At 38.2% G+C, this 17,157-nt stretch overlaps 1 protein-coding gene across 12 annotated transcripts in view; it reads left to right on the top strand.

Moving 5' to 3' along the window:
* CADPS2 (calcium dependent secretion activator 2) overlaps positions 1-17,157 on the top strand; it is a 304,359-nt gene that overhangs the window by 218,160 nt on the left and 69,042 nt on the right. For 7 of the 12 annotated variants that reach the window (XM_052667759.1, XM_052667758.1, XM_052667751.1 and 4 more), the window contains exons 15-17: positions 1,628-1,691; positions 4,611-4,734; positions 6,902-6,922. In XM_052667759.1, the coding sequence (XP_052523719.1) occupies positions 1,628-1,691; positions 4,611-4,734; positions 6,902-6,922 (209 nt within the window). The remainder of the gene's footprint in view (positions 1-1,627; positions 1,692-4,610; positions 4,735-6,901; positions 6,923-17,157) is intronic. The other 5 variants (XM_052667761.1, XM_052667760.1, XM_052667754.1 and 2 more) reach the window with 1 other exon arrangement.

Raw genomic sequence — 17,157 nt, 5'->3', positions numbered from 1 at the left:
TCTGTAGCTGAGACTTTGCTCTGTGAAATAGTGCTATTGTGTTTGTATCAGTTGCAGTTTCCATGGAAGTAAGTCAGAGGCATTATTTTCAGAGCAACCTACGTACCTAACCTCTTGGCTGGCTGTGTGAATTTAGTCTTCCGAGTATTCCTTTTGCACTTCTGTATGTTGTTGGTACTAATGTAGAACATGAGTGCTGCTCCTTCTCAATTCTCCACTGAGTAACGTATACAAATATCTCCAGGGGACCATTACCTGTGTACCCAGTAAGAGGTTGTAGTGTTGGAGAAATACTGCTAAGTGTCTCTTTAGATGTCAGCTCTGACCACATCCCTTTCTCTAAGCCTCTTATCTCGAGAAAATGACTCTTCCCTATCAGAAGCTCCTTGCAGCAATTGCTCTCAAAAGCTGGCTGCCAGTGTTGCACCATACACACTGAGTAATCCCCACCCTGAGTGGGTCATCTGCATCTTCAACTTAAAATTGGGTGGATTTTGGAAACTTCTTATGTTATTTACATTGCAGAACTTACATTGATTTGGAATATTAAGTATAAACAAGGAATGAGTGGCATTTATTCCTAAACTACTATTCTGGGTAAACAGCAATAAACCATGGGAGATACAATTCAAGGATTGTGGAAATACACTAAAGATAAAGGAGGAGTCAGAAGCTCTAAGGATGACTTAAAGCCTAAGACTTTAAATCTGCTTTCCTAATTTGTTAGCAGGTTTCCAAGAGTTGTTAGCACTCCAGTAAGAAAGTAAGAAAATGAGGCAAAGCAAATATTGAAATTCTCTCCAACTGAAAATCCTTTTTTGACCTCATTTACCAGCCTTTATTTTGACTGACCAAAATGCATATCAAAAATTCACTAGTCTAAATCCTTTTATCGTTAGAAAATATTTTAATGTTGGAAAATATTAGAACATGAGGCCACGACTGAGTAATAAGAAAAAAATAATCTAAGCAAAGGAAAAAAAATCCTCTTTTCCAATTGGGGATATTATAGTTTTTATAGGCAGATTAGGAGACGTTACTATTGCCTGAACTCTGTAGTCTCATTGAGCTGATCTGTTGGATCATTCAGCAGACTAAAATTAAAATTAAAAACAAAGCTATGGATGGGATTGCATTTCTACTTTACATAGTGTTTAATGTGGAGACAGAATAGCTGAAAAAAATTACAGTAACCGAAGATGCTTCCCTGAGCTATTTATAACATAATAGGAAATATTATGGATTATCTGCAGGCATCTTTCTTCTTATATACACATAAAACTTAAATATCAGGCATCTTTTTTTTTTTTTTTTTTTTTTTTTCCCTAGGAAGATGACAAGCTCATCAGAGACCATTAAATATTTTTCATAGTTGAGAAAGTGCAAATAATGCTTGTTGCCTTTTGTTTTTGTTTTTGTTTTTCTGTATTTGAGCCTGTGCTGCTGGTAGGCTGATACTTCTATAATGTATATATTTTCCATGGTAGACTACTGAAGAGATCTGTTTTCATTAGTGCTTTGCCTGTGGGAGTTTGCTATTAAATTTATTAATGCAAGCAGTGTACAGAGTTACATCTCAAAGTAAATGCCTATCATTTTCTGTTCCTTTTTTTTTTTAATCTTTAAGATACTGTTTCCCTTTTGGACGTCCTGAAGGAGCTTTAAAAGCCACGCTTTCATTACTTGAAAGGGTAAGTTGGACAATATATTTTAGTTCTGCCTGAGTACTAAGCTTGCTTTTTTTTCTTTTGCCTTCAGGCCAACTGAAAGCAGACTTGTTTCTACTTTGGTATTCTACTACTGGTTATAGTTGTTGTGTGTTAGGAAGTTTGGTTTTTATTTCTCAGCATTTTCCACAGAAGCAAACAGCTGCTCTCTGTAGGACACATTTCTTGGACTTCAAGCCATTGTAGTTAAGCTTCTTTATGATTTAATGATTACCCAGCATTACACCTGAAGTAATACAAGTCAAGTCTACTGCCCCTCTTTCCCTGCCACTGTTGTTGTTGATAGTGATATAAACATTAAAAACCATCTATATAGTCAAAATAATCATCTATGATTGTGTAGACTGAGTCAATTTGAGAAGAAAATGCTATGTGTGCTGAAACTGTCATGAGCCGTAAAGTTGCACATAGCAAATCCTCTTCTACTGCCTGGAAGGACGAAAGCCTTGCAATGGTAAAATCATCTGTCTTCTGTGAGGAAAGAAAATATAAAATTCCAATAGGGATTTCAGCGGACTTGTATCAGCAGGAGTCTGAGGAACGTAAAAATGGAACGTAAGAATGGAAAAGCTTAGATCCCATTCGGATAGTCCTGCCAAAATCTGAGAGGTTTAGTCCCAGGAAGTCAGCCATTTTGCAATGCAAAAAACTGTGGATGGAGATTTTGTCTTATATCTCTGCCATGTTCAGAAACCTTCTATATGTTTTATTTCACTTCTAATCTTGGTGATTGTAGTGCTATGGATTTCTTTATGTTTTATGAAACAGCGCTTTCCTTTCACTGTTCCTGATGCCATAAATGTTATTGGTGCTCTCTGTTGGTCAAGCACCACCTTTGTCAGTCTTGACTGAGAAAAAATAAATGCTGAATGTGTTAAAAACTTTTTCTTATCTGTCATTGAAAATTCTGAAAAAAGATCAGATCATTTTCTTTTCTTTTATTGATAAACCAGAAGTTATTCATTTTAAAAAAAAATAAATGTATTTACAAAGATATGTCATCTGTGTGTGCAAGTAATAGAAGAAATGTGCTTTGTAGCAAGCTCTTCCTAACAGCTTCCACTCAGCTGAACCTGTTTCTTTTCCAGTATATATCCCACTATATCCTTACAGACTATAACTCCTTCTATCTCTAACAGTAATTTAGAGATGTGCTTTACGAGGGTGCAGCTTATATAGATAATGTCATAGAGTTGGAAGGGACCTTTAAAGGTCATCTAGTCTAACTTCCCTGCAATGAACAGGGACACCACAGCTAGATCAGGTGGCTCACAGCCTGGTCCAGCCTCACCTTGAAAATCTCCAGGGATGGTGTATCCACCATATCTCTGGGCAACATGTTCCAGTGCTTTACCACCCTCACTCTCAAATACTTTTTCTTTATATGTAATCTATATCTACCCTCTTTGAGATTGAAACCATTTCTCCTTCTTCTGTTACCACAGACTCTGCTAGAGAGTCTGTCCCCTTCTTTCCTGTAGCTCCCCTTTAGATACTGAAAGGCTGCTATCTGGACACCTTGCAGCCTTTCCTCTCCAGGCTGAACAGCCCCAGCTCTTTCACAGCCCAGGAAAGGAGGAAAAGCAGTCAGTATTTACTACTTAGAATCATAGAATCATAGAATCACCAAGGTTGGAAAAGACCTAAAAGATCATCCAGTCCAACCGTTCACCTATTCCCAATAGCTCCTACTAAACCATGTCCCTCAACACAACATCCAGTCTTTCCTTGAACACCCGCAGGCTCGGTGACTCCACCACCTCCCTGGGCATCCATTCCAGTGCCTGACCACCCTTTCTGAAAAGTAATACTTCCTAATGTCCACCTGAATCTCCCCTGCCGTAGCTTGAAGCCATTCCCCCTGGTCCTATCACTGATGACACGAGAGAAGAGGCCGACCCCCAGCTCACTACAGCCTCCCTTCAGGAAGTTATAGAGAGCAATGAGGTCTCCCCTGAGCCTCCTCTTCTCCAGGCTGAACATTCCCAGCTCCTTCAGCCTCTCCTCATATGGCCTGTGTTCCAGACCCCTCACCAGCTTTGTTGCCCTCCTTTGAACACGTTCCAGGGCCTCAATATCTTTCTTGCAGTGAGGGGCCCAAAACTGGACAGAGTACTCGAGGTGCGGCCTCACCAGTGCTGAATACAGGGGAACAATCACCTCTCTGCTCCTGCTTGCAACACTGTTTCTGATGCAAGCCAGGATGCCATTGGCCTTCTTGGCCACCTGGGCACACTGTTGGCTCATGTTCAGCCGAGCATCAATCAATACCCCCAGGTCCATTTCCTCTACGCAGTCCTCCAGCCACACCGCCCCAAGCCTGTAGTGTTGCCTGGGGTTGTTGTGGCCGAAGTGCAGGACCCGGCATTTGGCCTTGTTGAAACTCATCCCATTGGCTTCATCCCCGAGGTCAGGGATACTGAAACAAGGAATACTTCTGACAGTATTCACATTTTCTCCTTTACACAGTTAAAAAATCAGTGGATTTGCAATGATGGAAATTTTTCCATAAGTGAGAACCAAGCAAATTTCCACATTCACATGTTTAGTGGATACCAGGATCCAAACCGTCCGGGGAACACTCTCATTGCACTGTTCATGGTGTCATCCAAAGGATGGCTGACTGACATACTTCAAGATGCCAAACAGTAGAGGTAGTCTTGTATAGCATATAAATACAATACAGGCAGTCAAAGAGGATTGAAGAGAAATCTTCAAAAGCAAATACCCAGTTCCACCAGCTGAAATAGTTCCTTTTTGATTAATGCCTTCAACAGTTATCAGCTCTGAAGTAACATTACTATACTTTTATCCTTTTCCCATGGGTTTTGAGTAATGAGTGTAACCAAGTGGTATAATTGTCTATAATTGTCTCTGGCACAGGTTTTAATGAAAGACATTGCCACTCCCATACCAGCAGAAGAGGTGAAGAAAGTAGTCAGAAAATGTCTGGAGAAGGCTGCCTTGATCAATTACACTCGACTTACAGAATATGCCAAAATAGAAGGTTAGTACAGCAATCAATTGCCAAAGTGGCTGTAAAAGCCAACAATGCCTATTAACTGAATATTCTGTGAGCAGCCTTTTCCCTTTCCTGAACAAACCCTTTCCACAGCAAGGGGAAATGTCTCATTAAAATCTCAGCTGGTGAACTACGGAGCTTTTTCCTATTCATTGCTTTAATATGCCTCCTGGGACCCTGTTTGAATGGAAGACTAGGACTTCTTAATTTAAGTTGCCCTTTGTTCTCACTTTTGAGTTTTCCATAAATCTAAAAGGTTGTTTATGGATTATTTTTTATTTCCCTTTTTCTAGCAATTAAACTACTGACAGGAAATTCTTTCCTTATCAACAGTAACAGTACATTGAAACTTGAAAACTCTGGATATAGATGTCTTTCTGATGTATTTATAAGGCTGACAGATAAGTGTTATTTATTTATGTCATTGTGTTGTCAGATGTATGATAATAATCTGATATTTAAAATCTTAATTACATCCTGATTTATTGAATGAAATACATCAGTAGTTTATTTTCTGGAATTTCCATGTATTCTGGAACACATTGCAGTGAAATTAAATTAAGATTTTTCTCAAAAAATTGGCTAGGGTGCACAGAATCATTTAAATACTGTACGTAAGTATGTAAACCTTATGGAGAACAAAAAGGAAGTCACAATAGTGAAATGCTTAGTTAAGATCTGCTCCATAAAGCACAGAAAGTTACGTCTGTGCAAATATATTCAGGAGTAGAAAACAACGAGTTTGCATCTATCTAACTGTTTATTTGGAGGCACTGTCAATTAATAGGAAAATAAATGAAAGATAGATTTTACTAAAAAAATGTATTTGTAATGAATAGTAAGTTTTTATTCGTAGCATGTATTTCTAGAAATACACTAGAATAAATAGAGTTATCATAACAGCAAAATGAAGCCTCATATCTTCTGCAGTATTCTAAAGTCAACTTTTTTTTTCCTTTTTCCATTTCTGTTTAAATTCTCTGAAAAACATGAGTTAACCAATCTCACACATGATAAACAAAAAAACCTATCTCATCACTATAGCAACCAGTATTAGATCATGGGAGTAACAACATGAAACCAGGTCATCATAATTAATTATGATACCATGTTGTGTTAAAGAAAGGAGGGTGAATATTAAATCTATTCCGGAAGATGAAAAAGCAAAAGTATGATTTCCCTTATTTTTGTCTTTCCATATTTATAATGGATTTTCTGGTGCTCAGTATTTATCTCTTAGTAAACCTGTTAAAATAATTGATAAGGAAACGGAAACATTATATAAGATGACAAAAGTTTGCAAAAGATATCTTAACTCTCTGACACTAAACTGGATTGGGAAAGTTTTTTTTTTAACCATGAAATGAATACATCTTTTGTCAGGATTTTTAACTAGATCCTGGAGAATGCTACCAGTTCCCGTGTAAGTAGCAAATTCTGCCCCTTTAAATATACATATTGTTAATACTGCACTAATCTGGAGTGGCAGAGAACACTGAAGTCCATTCCATAGCATATTTTAACTTGCTTATTTCTTTTTGACAAAACTAGGTTTCTGTAAGTATGTTTACACTCATGTTGTCCCAAAATACAATTGATAATTGCATACAGCAATGTAGTACATCAAGGAAAAAAGTGTAAAGTACTTTTTCTGAAAATAAAATAGAGTAGAAAGTAAAGGGCTCTAACATAACATGAGAAAAATAAACACCTTTGTCTTCAGTAGCAATGGGGCCTGTATTTATCTTTTCCTATACTGAATTTATAATAAACATCTTACATTTTTACCAGCATAAATGCAATAGTTTTCATTCTGTCATTTAGGCCTGTGGGAGAATTGCTGCACCTCAGGCACTGAAATGTTCTTCTCTTAGAAGTAATTCATGTTTGCATTTGCATTAATTGCTTACTCCTCAGATTGCATTTTAAGAGCTAAAAAGGAGAGAAGACAATGCACTGTATGAGCATCTCTGCCATACAGTCAGGAGTGTCACTGCTGTACTCAAAATTCTTTTTAATTCCTTATTTGGTATCTATTCTATTGTCATGAAATTAAAACAGTTTTATTTCTGCAATGATGTTTCTTTCTTCTTTTTTGGTTTTCTTCTTTTTTTTTTTTTGTTTGTTTTTAATTTGTTTGTTTTATATTTAGCAACAGCAGAAAAAGACTCAGGTGATTACTATTTGTGTGCATGTCTGCATGTGATTTAGTCTGTTGCATGTGTTGTTTTTTCATTCTGTTGATTTCAACAATACCAAGATATTGACCAGAGCATGTACAAGCCTTAAAATTAGTCTTGGTGTAGTGTCCATGTGTTCATCATTTACACTGTTATTTAAGTGTGGCATGCATATTTATTAGTAATTTAGGTGATTTTATTAACCTCTATCTTTTGGAATGTTAAAAAATTTAGTTTCTGTGAAAGATGTAACTAAGAGATGCTGACAAGTTTGGCTCTTAAATTCAAAATGAAGGACTTTATATGAGAACTCATCTGACAAAGCTTGTTTTACATCATGCTGATATGATTCTGTTTAGTGGTATGTTTATTTTTCTAGTTACAGATGAGGTTTGAGAGCATGTTTGTTCTTTGTGTTTCTGATTCCATGAGTCTGATATTGTTTCTAGTAATGCAGAGAGTTTTTTGAGTGTTTTTATTCAAAGAGTTACAAAAAGATCAAAAAGGGCATGGTTGAAATATTGTCTCCATAAAGACTGTGTAGAAATGACTATTCAGGTGTGTGGTAAAGTCCTAGTGGCTGCATGGAAGTATGAGGGATTGCAAATATATATAGAATTTAGAATAGAATAGAATGGAAATAATAGCTATGCACACTTCTGCTTTACCTTTTTTAAAGCCTGATGATAGTGCTTTTTGGTTTCCAACCATGGCTATGGGAAGGGGCATTGAGTTGGCAGCGTTCCCAGTGTAAAATCATTTTGTGTCTGGAAAGACACACTGGTGACTTTAAAGTTGTTCAAAAGATAGTTGAAAACAGAGCTCCTTGACAGTGACAGACCTGAAGCGAGAAAGGTAGTCCATTTCTTAGTTCTCCATTCTCTGTAAGAGGAGCAGCTTCCGTGGCCAGTAATCAAGCAGAAAACATTATCAAATTATAAAGATTACATTTTTAAAAGTTAGTATTCATTCATGGAACAGATCATCCTGGATGACATGCTTGATCACATGAGGAATGAACGTGTGATCTGAGACAGCCAGCACGGCTTCACCAGGGGAAGGTCATGCCTGACCAATCTGATGGCCTTCTGTGATGGAGTGACGGCATTGGTGGATAAAGGGAAGATGACGGATGTCATTTACCTGGACTTGAGCAAGGACTCTGACATGGTCTCTCCCCACCACATCCTTATCTCCAAATTGGAGGGATGTGGATTTGATGGGTGGACACTCGATGGATAAGAAACTGGTTGAAAGACTGCAGACAGAGGGTGGTCATCAGTGGCTCTATGTCTAGGTGGAGGCTGGTAATGAGCGGCGACCCAGGGGTCTGTCTTGGGACCGGTGCTCTGTAACATCTTTATCAGTGACATCAATGACGGAATCAAGTGCACCCTCAGCAAGTTTGCTGACGACACCAAGCTGAGTGGTGGAAGAAAAAGATGCCATTCAGAGGGACCTCAACAGGATGGAATGGTGGGCCTGGGTGAACCTAATGAGGTTCAACACAGCAAAGTGCAGAGTTTTGCACTTGGGCTGGAGGAATCCCAGGCATCCATACAGACTGGAAGGAGCGGTCCTTAAGAGCAGCCCTGTGGAGAAGGACCTGGAGGTTTTAATTGATGAAAAGCTTAACATGAGCCAGCAGTGTGCCCTTGCGGCTCAGAAGGCAAATGGTATCCTGGGCTCCATCAGAACAGGGGTGGCCAGCAGGGACAGGGAGGTGATTGTCCCCCTCTACTCTGCTCCATCTGGAGCACTGCATCCAGGTCTGGAGCCCCCAGTACAAGAAAGACAGGGAGCTGTTGGAGAGAGTCCAGAGGAGGGCCACAAAGATACTCAGGGGACTGGAGCACCTTCCCTATGAGGACAGGCTGAGGGAGCTGGGCTTGTTCAGCCTGGAGAAAAGAAGGCTGTGGGGTGACCTCATTGCAGCCTTTCAATACCTAAAGGGAGCCTACAAACAGCAGGGGAGTCAACTCCTTGAAAGGACAAGGGGAAATGGTTTTAAGTTGAGGGAGGGGAGATTTAGGTTGGATGTCAGGGAGAAGTTCTTTACAGAGAGAGTGGTGAGGTGCTGGAACAGTTTGCCCAGAGAGGTTGGGGATGCCCCATCCCTGGAGGTGTTCAAGGCCAGATTGGATGGGGCCCTGGGCAGCCTGGTCTAGTATTAAATGTGGAGGTTGGTGGCCCTGCCTGTGGCAGGGGGTTTGGAGATTCATGATCCTTGAGGTCCCTTCAAACCCTGGCCATTCTATGATTCTGTGAAGTGCAGCTTAGAAGTCCAGTGAATATATAACTGAAGAGTCCAAAAATTCTCATGATTCCTAACACTTCCACTGATTTTCATTTAAAAGGTTTAAATACCATGGAAACAGAAGTGTTCCAATCAGAGTTGTTAAAAAAGGAAAAAGACAATGTAGTGATACAGGCATTTCTGCCACTGCCTGTTAGAATGAGTACACAACCAGGTGACCACCTGATCCCCCCGACCAACAGGGAAAGGACCTTTAAGCAGGTGTTCCTGAGCACCTGGAGGCTTCTTCAGGAATGTCTCTGTGAAAAGATGGGTTTCATACTATCAAAAACAAATATACCTTAAGAGAGGTTCTCTGCTAGGTAAGACACCTAAAGCTGGATAGTACAAATATTCCACTTACTACTTCAACTCATGCAGCTGTTGAATAAAATGTCTCTTCAAATGAGAAATGTAGGAAGTGTTGAATCTGTGAAAAAAGGAAACTCAATTTGGAGTTTGTCTGGTATAACATTTGTGCTCCAAAATCTCAGTTGTACACTTTATATATAACTTTGTACACTTTATATAACATGCATCACCTCAAGTGCAAATCTTTGTTTCCTTCACCCTTGCTATTCTTATTTTTTCTCAAGCTTGTTGTGTCAGAATCATGGACTATTAAGTACAGATGACATAAAGTTAGAGGCACAGAAGAGAAAGAAAAAAAAAAAGAAAGTACCTGTCATCAGTCATTTTACATTAGCTTTAAGCATGATTTGAGAGGAACTATTGCTGTCTTCTTGAGATTCTAGGATAGGAAAGCTGTCCCTTAAGTGACCTGGCAAATGACAGTGTTACAGAATGAAAGGGAAGCCTATGGCATACAATAAGTAATGGAAATTCACTGTGTTAGGTGAAACTAGAGGTCTATAGGTTGTATTTGTAATTTAATTGCTTAATTAAATACTTCTTCTGACTAGAAGTTTATTTGAAAATCAGTGAGTCAACTTAGAAAATGAATTTTATTGACAGAATAGACTGTTGCACAATAATTTAATGTCACTTTGAACCCATTTCTGTGATGTAAAAGTTCAGTCCTAGGTATCATTCATATTTTAGGCTAGCTAACAGAGTGAAATCCTGCTCCTATTGGTGATGCTAGCTAAACTGCAGATTTCAACATGAACTTGATAGACAGCATGCTTAGCCCTAGCACCATGTATTGCATTGTTGTGGAAAATAAGGAAAAACTATTTATTAACAATTATTATTTACAGTTTAACTTATACACTGAACACTATGCAGAGAATCTTGAATTGTAGGAGTATCCTTGGTTAGGTAGTACAGAGGTGAACATGCAAGTTGTTCTTGTTGAGAGAATCCTTTCTGAGCAGTTTAGTTGCCAGATTCCCAGGTGTGTTCACCAAGGCTCTCATTTTCACAGTCTCAATTGAAGATGACTCTGAATGCTTTCCCAGAAGTCAGTGGTTACTTCCTTAATGGCAGATGCAGTGGTATAAGCAGCACTTGAGTTGACAGGATTTGTTTGCAGCCAGAATGACATTTTATTTAGCACTGCCACATTGTAGAACAGCATTTTTCAATAAAAGTTACATGTGCAGTGAAAATTATGCAAGGTTCAGCACGTCATTTCTCATGACATGAACTGCCAAAATTCTCATGGAGTAACAAATCTGTTCAGTCAGTATAATTGCCATTACAAGGAGAACAGCAGCAAGCCTACTATTGTCATTATGAACTATGCCTAAGAACTCTCATATAACGCTCCTGTAGTTTGCAGCAAGGACTTATGATTTGTGAAAATGATGATCATGGCATCAATATATTAAAATCTCTTTTTAAGTTATGAGCCATTTTCATTTCAGAACGTGCTGTCTTTGTGACTTTGCTACCTCAAAGTACTTCCGAATCATTTTGTGTATGACAGGTTTCCCAGTTTTACTCAGTACTTAACACTCCCAATAAATAATGCTGAGCATAACTTGGCCTTCTGGATTCTGAGGCCAGAGCCAAAATGCATTTTTCAGATGAGTTCTGTAGAGCTTCCAATGAATAACTTAGAGAAATTTGCATGCATCCTTCAGCTGTTTTCTCACCTTCATAAAGGGAAACTTATAAAGAAATGGTAACGTACGAAAATCCATTTAAAAAACATGGTAATGAAGTACTGTATTTATTCCTCCTCAGAAACAATTTTTCCCCATTAACACTTATTAGAAATCTGAATGAATGAGGAGAAGTGGACTCCATGAGTGCTGCTGTTATTTCCAAAGCCAAGTGAGAAAATCTCACGTGTAAACAAATTTTTCAGTACAGAGCATTACATTTCTGTAGAGTAAAAAATGGCCTTGGTTAAGGATGAATGTGGCAAATGGCTGTGAAGCAAACAGGTCAGTATCTGTCATAATTAACAGATGAGAACAAGAATGAGAATAACAAGAATGAGAATAACAAGAATGAGAATAAATTTTATTAAAATCAGTGCAGATATTTACTATGTAGGGCACAATTGCTCAAAGACAAATCACAGTTGTCATCTCAGTATTGCTTTCTCCACCAAAAGCTGAATAACTGTTAACTGCATACAGTAGAGGGTCAGGAGCAACACAACAGTAGTTTTTTCTTCAAAGGATGTAATTCATTAACATACTCACTACATACTACCCTTCCTTTTGAAACTCGTATGTAAATGCCCTCAGAGCTCAGGAGGATCTTTCTGACTTAAAAAGAAGAACACTACAAACATTATTGAAATGTTTGAATCTCTATTGAAAAAGAGAAGGCAAGTGGAGAGAGTCGTTGTACCTGGAGAGGACTTGATTAAAGCTCTCCATGCATGTTCATTTCACTGAATAAACAAAAATGAGTGACTTGCACAGCAGCACAGCACCTTCTTGGTCTCTGTTGTACAACTAAGCAGAAACAGGATACATCCCTGTATCCTCTTAAATCAATCCGTGATTTCAATTTTGGAACAGAGGTCTTGAAGGGAACCTGCGGTTAATGTCTTGATACCTCCTTCACCAGCATACCCAAATCCTGGCTTAACAGCTGCATGAGCTGTTCTTTCTCTGTGCCATCGTTCTTCCCATTTTCTGCTTCCTGCTTCAAGTACGGGAAGACCATTTCAAGTCCTGCTTGCTCTATAGGCTACGAATCACCTTACAGTCATGTCATTTCCTATTTGTCAGCACAGTACCTCCCTCCTTTATTTTAGATAGCTTTGGCATTTGCATCTTCAATCTCGCCTTGCCCTATGATGTATTTTAAATATTTTTTATACTTACAAAACCTATTTTTTAGTAAATTTTCCTTACCTTGTCTGAGAAGTTTAGTCTCTTGTTTTTCATTACCATCTTGAAAGACTTTCTCTATTAATGTTTGAATCTTTTTGAACATTGATGACTGTATCATCTCCATGAAATACCTGCACAGTAGTAGTACTGATTCCCAGTCTGTAATGCTCGGTGTGGTGCCCACAGCTTGATCCTTCGTGGGCCTGTCCTGGGCTACGCGGAGCTGCTGCAGCACCTCCTGCCCTCCTCCTGCCCTGAGCTCGGTGCCTGTAGGGCCGCTGCTCTCTCATTTCTCCCCCATTTCTCCCAGCTGTGCTGTTGTTGTTTTCTGGCCGTGGCAGGGCCCTGCTGGAGCAGCTCTGCTCTGACACGGGGCACTGCGGGGCTCTGCTCACAGGCCACCCCGCAGCCCCTGCTACCAACGCCTTGCCATTAAAGCCCAATATAACCAGTAATGTAGTAGGTTTGACTGGTCTTTTCCCATTCACATCATGCTTATGGCACTCTGTTGTTCAGTGAAAAATTAATACAACCAAGTCTTTATGGTCTTTAATCATTTCCAACTGCTGAATTATAGCAAATGTTTATTGCTGTTTATGTTAAGTCCATTGCTCTTCCTCTTAAAGTTGGTCTCCAGTTCTTCGATTACTGTATTTATGACACTGCTCTTTATTGCCGGTGTTTTACAACACTGTTATCAGAGCACTATAGTATTTATTCTCAAGTCATTGGTGAAATATTAAAGAAGCTCAGCCCCACAATGGATACTCAAGGAATTCTTGAAACCTTTCTTTTCTCCTTCTCAACGTTAACCATAGCCTTTCTCTTTAGGTATCTTCTTTGTCTAACACAGTTTCTTTTTTAATCCTCATTTTCTTCAGCTTAACTGATAGTTTTCCCATGAGGCACAGTATCAAATGCTTTAGTAAAGTCAGAATAGATGAGATCTACTGAATTTATTTTCTAAGAAAATATCCTATCAGGCATAGCCTCTGCATGAATCTAGCACAAACTACATTTGCAAATTTGTTACACTTTATTCTGTCCTCAAGTACTAATTTTGTCAAAATTTGTTTCAAAGTTAACTGACAGCATCACTTTTCCTGCCTCTTTACCTGCAGGCATTAGATTTGCTATTGACATCTTTCACTAACTTTATAAAGTTTAGACTCTAAAATTTATTAGATTTATGAAATCTAGGTCTGCGTTTTCAATCACCAGTTCTTTCTCGTTCTGGGATGTCAACTATTCAGCTCCCTTCACTCATGGAGCTCTTAAGTTCTCACATTTGTTATCTCCAAGTTTTAAGCCACACAACAAAACAACGAAAACAACAAGAACAAAAAGTGCTGAGAACGTTAGTTCTTTATGCCTTTATAGAAAAGTTACAAGTTATAAGCAAGGATGGGAAGAAAGTGCTAGTTTCTATGTTGCGAAAACCAGAATACAAAGCATCGTAAGTTAGATCATGAATTGAAAAATCAGATTTCTTTTCATCCTGGCATTTTTTATTTTGCTTTTACCTCTTCAGATTTCATGTTTCAGTTTTTTCCAGCTTCACATGAGTCAATAGATTCCCTTTTCTGAAAATAAATGTGCGATTGTCCCATGACGGTAATTCCATTGAATACTACAATAGATTTGAAAAAGGGTAGAAACACTGCAACGTCACTCACTTTATAAAATAATAGGCTATAAAGTAGGAGATGTAAATTCTAACTTTCTGTAAATCTCATAATCTTTCTGTACACGCCACGGGTAATATTAATTATTTTTTTAAAACTGTTTTGTCTCGAGAAGTTAAAATCCTATTTAATTCTCAGATATGGAAAAACTAGTTGCAGCTTCACAATTAAAGCTAAATTCCATTATTTGTATAAGGCTAGATTATTTTTTTTTTTTAATCAGAAGAAGAATATAGCCTGTTCTCCCAGATGTCCGCTCTCCTTTTTCACTGCAGAATTAATTTTGTGAGAATTTGCAAGAAAATCCATCATGGTCACATTGAAATTATCTGTAGATGGATTATCCCAGTTGCAGATTAACTCTGGAGTCAGCTCAGGTCTAGTAGCATATATTAGCTCCAGTTTACTGACATTTGTACTGTTTTTGTTACAAGCAGTATTGGAAAGTCTGAATTAGCTCGTCCTACTGACACAGAGTTGGCTCCCGTCCTGATGATCAGTGTCATAGCGGTTCTGCTGGTACAGCTCAGTTGTTCAGACTGATTATTTATCATGGCTCTTGGCTCAACAGCTAAGGAAGAACACTTGGAATGGATGAAGCTTTATAAGGCATAAAATTTACTAGCGTCTAACAGTCATTTACAAAAGCAATAGCACTCACCAAATTCGCTTAAGTAGGCATTAAGAAGAGGTTAATTGAGAGACCTCAGAAAGTAGACGTTACTGCCATATCATCAGAGTTCTAGGAAGTTAGTTACTCTGGATATTTCATGTTTTCATCCTTGGTTGGGGAGAGATGTAAAATCTTTGCTTAAGTTTCTACAGATGATGCAAAAGTCCTGTGGAAATTAATGACAGCAAAATGTTGCTGTTTGGTAAGCTTAAGTCTTAACCCTAGCCTATAGAGGAATGCGTGACATACCGAATATTGTTTCTGGTATACATTCACTCTGCAGTGGATTTGGGTAAAAGCAGACAAGCAGGTTTTCAGTATCTAGATGTGGCAGAACAGGGCAGCATGTGTGAGGTTGTGAGGACATCTGGCAGAGCTCAGTATTTGAGTCATCCTGTAGTCAGCACTGTACAATCTGTCATAACGCAGAGATAAAAATATTTTTAAGGCTGATGAAAGGGTATAGTTGAAGGAGTCTTGTCAGTTTCGATCCTTAAAGAAAACTGACTTATTTCAGAGCACAGAATGCCTTCACAGAAGAAAAAACAAACAGGAAGGGAAGTATCCCTTCACTTGGTAGAGTAAGGCATAGAAGACCAAAGGGCCAAAGGCCAAAAAAATGCTCATGAGAAATTAAACACATGCATTTAATAGTGATGGTGGTTATGTGCAGGGGTTGGAGAACAAGCAAAGAAATGAGTTTCACATTTGTCTGCAAAGATACAGTCTTTTCTGGAAAGCAAGTATAAGTTAGGTGTTAGATAAGCTGATGGTTTTGGGTCCAGTAAAGGAGGTACTGGGAGAAGTTCTTTGACCTGTATAAAACAGGAGCTCCAAGCAGAAGATCTGACAGTCCCTTCTTGCCTTGATCTCCATCCATCCATAAAGCACTCACCTTTTCATTTCAATAGTTTTTAGTCAGTTAACTTAGCTCATTTAACAATATCTTCTTGGTACATGTGTGACTCACTGATAGGGTGTACTTGAGAAAGCATCCATTATTTGCAGACCCTGTCTTGCTTTTTCATTTTGACAGAATGTGAAGCTGAAAACAGATGATGGATGGCTTTTTCTGTTTATTTTCTAAAAGATGTCAAGCAGCATATTTACTGTCTTGACTCCTGCAGCAACTTGTTAGTCTGAGCAGTGTAAACACATCTCAGCAACCCTTAGTAATTGTGGAGAGAAAGACATTATAAATATAATGAAAACTGACACAACTGATTTCCATTCCTCTTATACTTTTTTTTTTTTTTAACACTTATACAGACAAGCACAGTATGTAATATAAAAAAAAAGTTAATATTTCATACTTTTTCTTCAAAATGCGTTAACAGCCACTTGCTTATACACCCGTGCAAATGATGATAATTTTGTCTGTCAACCCATACTTACTAGATTTTGGAAAGACAGAAGTCATTAGTTAGAGAAAAAGACTGACTGGTGTACTTTGTAACTTTGTAACAGATGGAAAGAAAAGTTTTAGATGAAGCCCAACTGGAATGTGGAGAAGTAAATACAATGCAAGCGAGATTGCCTATATCAATTTACTATGTGAAATAGTAAACAAAAAAATAAGAGAGATTTTTCCAAGGATACAGAATGAAGGCAATTATCTACAGCATTCCTAACTAAATTTGATGATTGAAATATAATTATTTTTAAAAAAACTGAAAGCTGTATAAAGCATCAAGAGTAATTTGCATGTTTTTAGCAAGTAGAAGATAGCTTCAAAAATACACTGAGAATTTCATGCAAATGTGAGACTTATAATTCAGGGAGCTTAATTTCTCCCACATTTTTGGGCATTCCTGCCATGCAACATCATTTAGAAATTTGTTATGTATACCTGAAAAGGAAACTGAGGTTTCTTGACCTCTTCTCTACACACTGATCCTATTGAAAAATTACTCCAGACATTAGTCCCATAATGAATCCTTGCAATTTCTGGCTTGATTAACTTGTGATGACTGACTTATTTTTATGCCAACATTGTCTTTGACCATAAATAGGTCTTCTCCTTTCACAGTGTTTATCAATCCGATGCCCGTGTGAGAGCACTCCTGATCCCCTCTCTCTTCTTTCATTCAATTAGACTTCTTATGCATGTAAAACAAACCAAGGAACCAACAAACCAAAAAGTTGCCATTCCCACTTCTCCTTTCAATGCCATTTCTAATTGAAATTCATAATTTCTGCTCAGATGTTTTTTGTATTTCCCCAGTTCTTGCTCAATGACATTAATACTTCCATGAAACCATGTTTCTTTCCTCATGATCTTATCATAGGGATAGTTCAGGATAATCTTAACGTT

This window comes from Tympanuchus pallidicinctus, unplaced genomic scaffold (assembly GCF_026119805.1).
Source record: "Tympanuchus pallidicinctus isolate F22 unplaced genomic scaffold, pur_lepc_1.0 scaffold8, whole genome shotgun sequence".
Taxonomy (NCBI): domain Eukaryota; kingdom Metazoa; phylum Chordata; class Aves; order Galliformes; family Phasianidae; genus Tympanuchus; species Tympanuchus pallidicinctus.
This window is presented reverse-complemented; position numbering and strand designations above follow the sequence as displayed.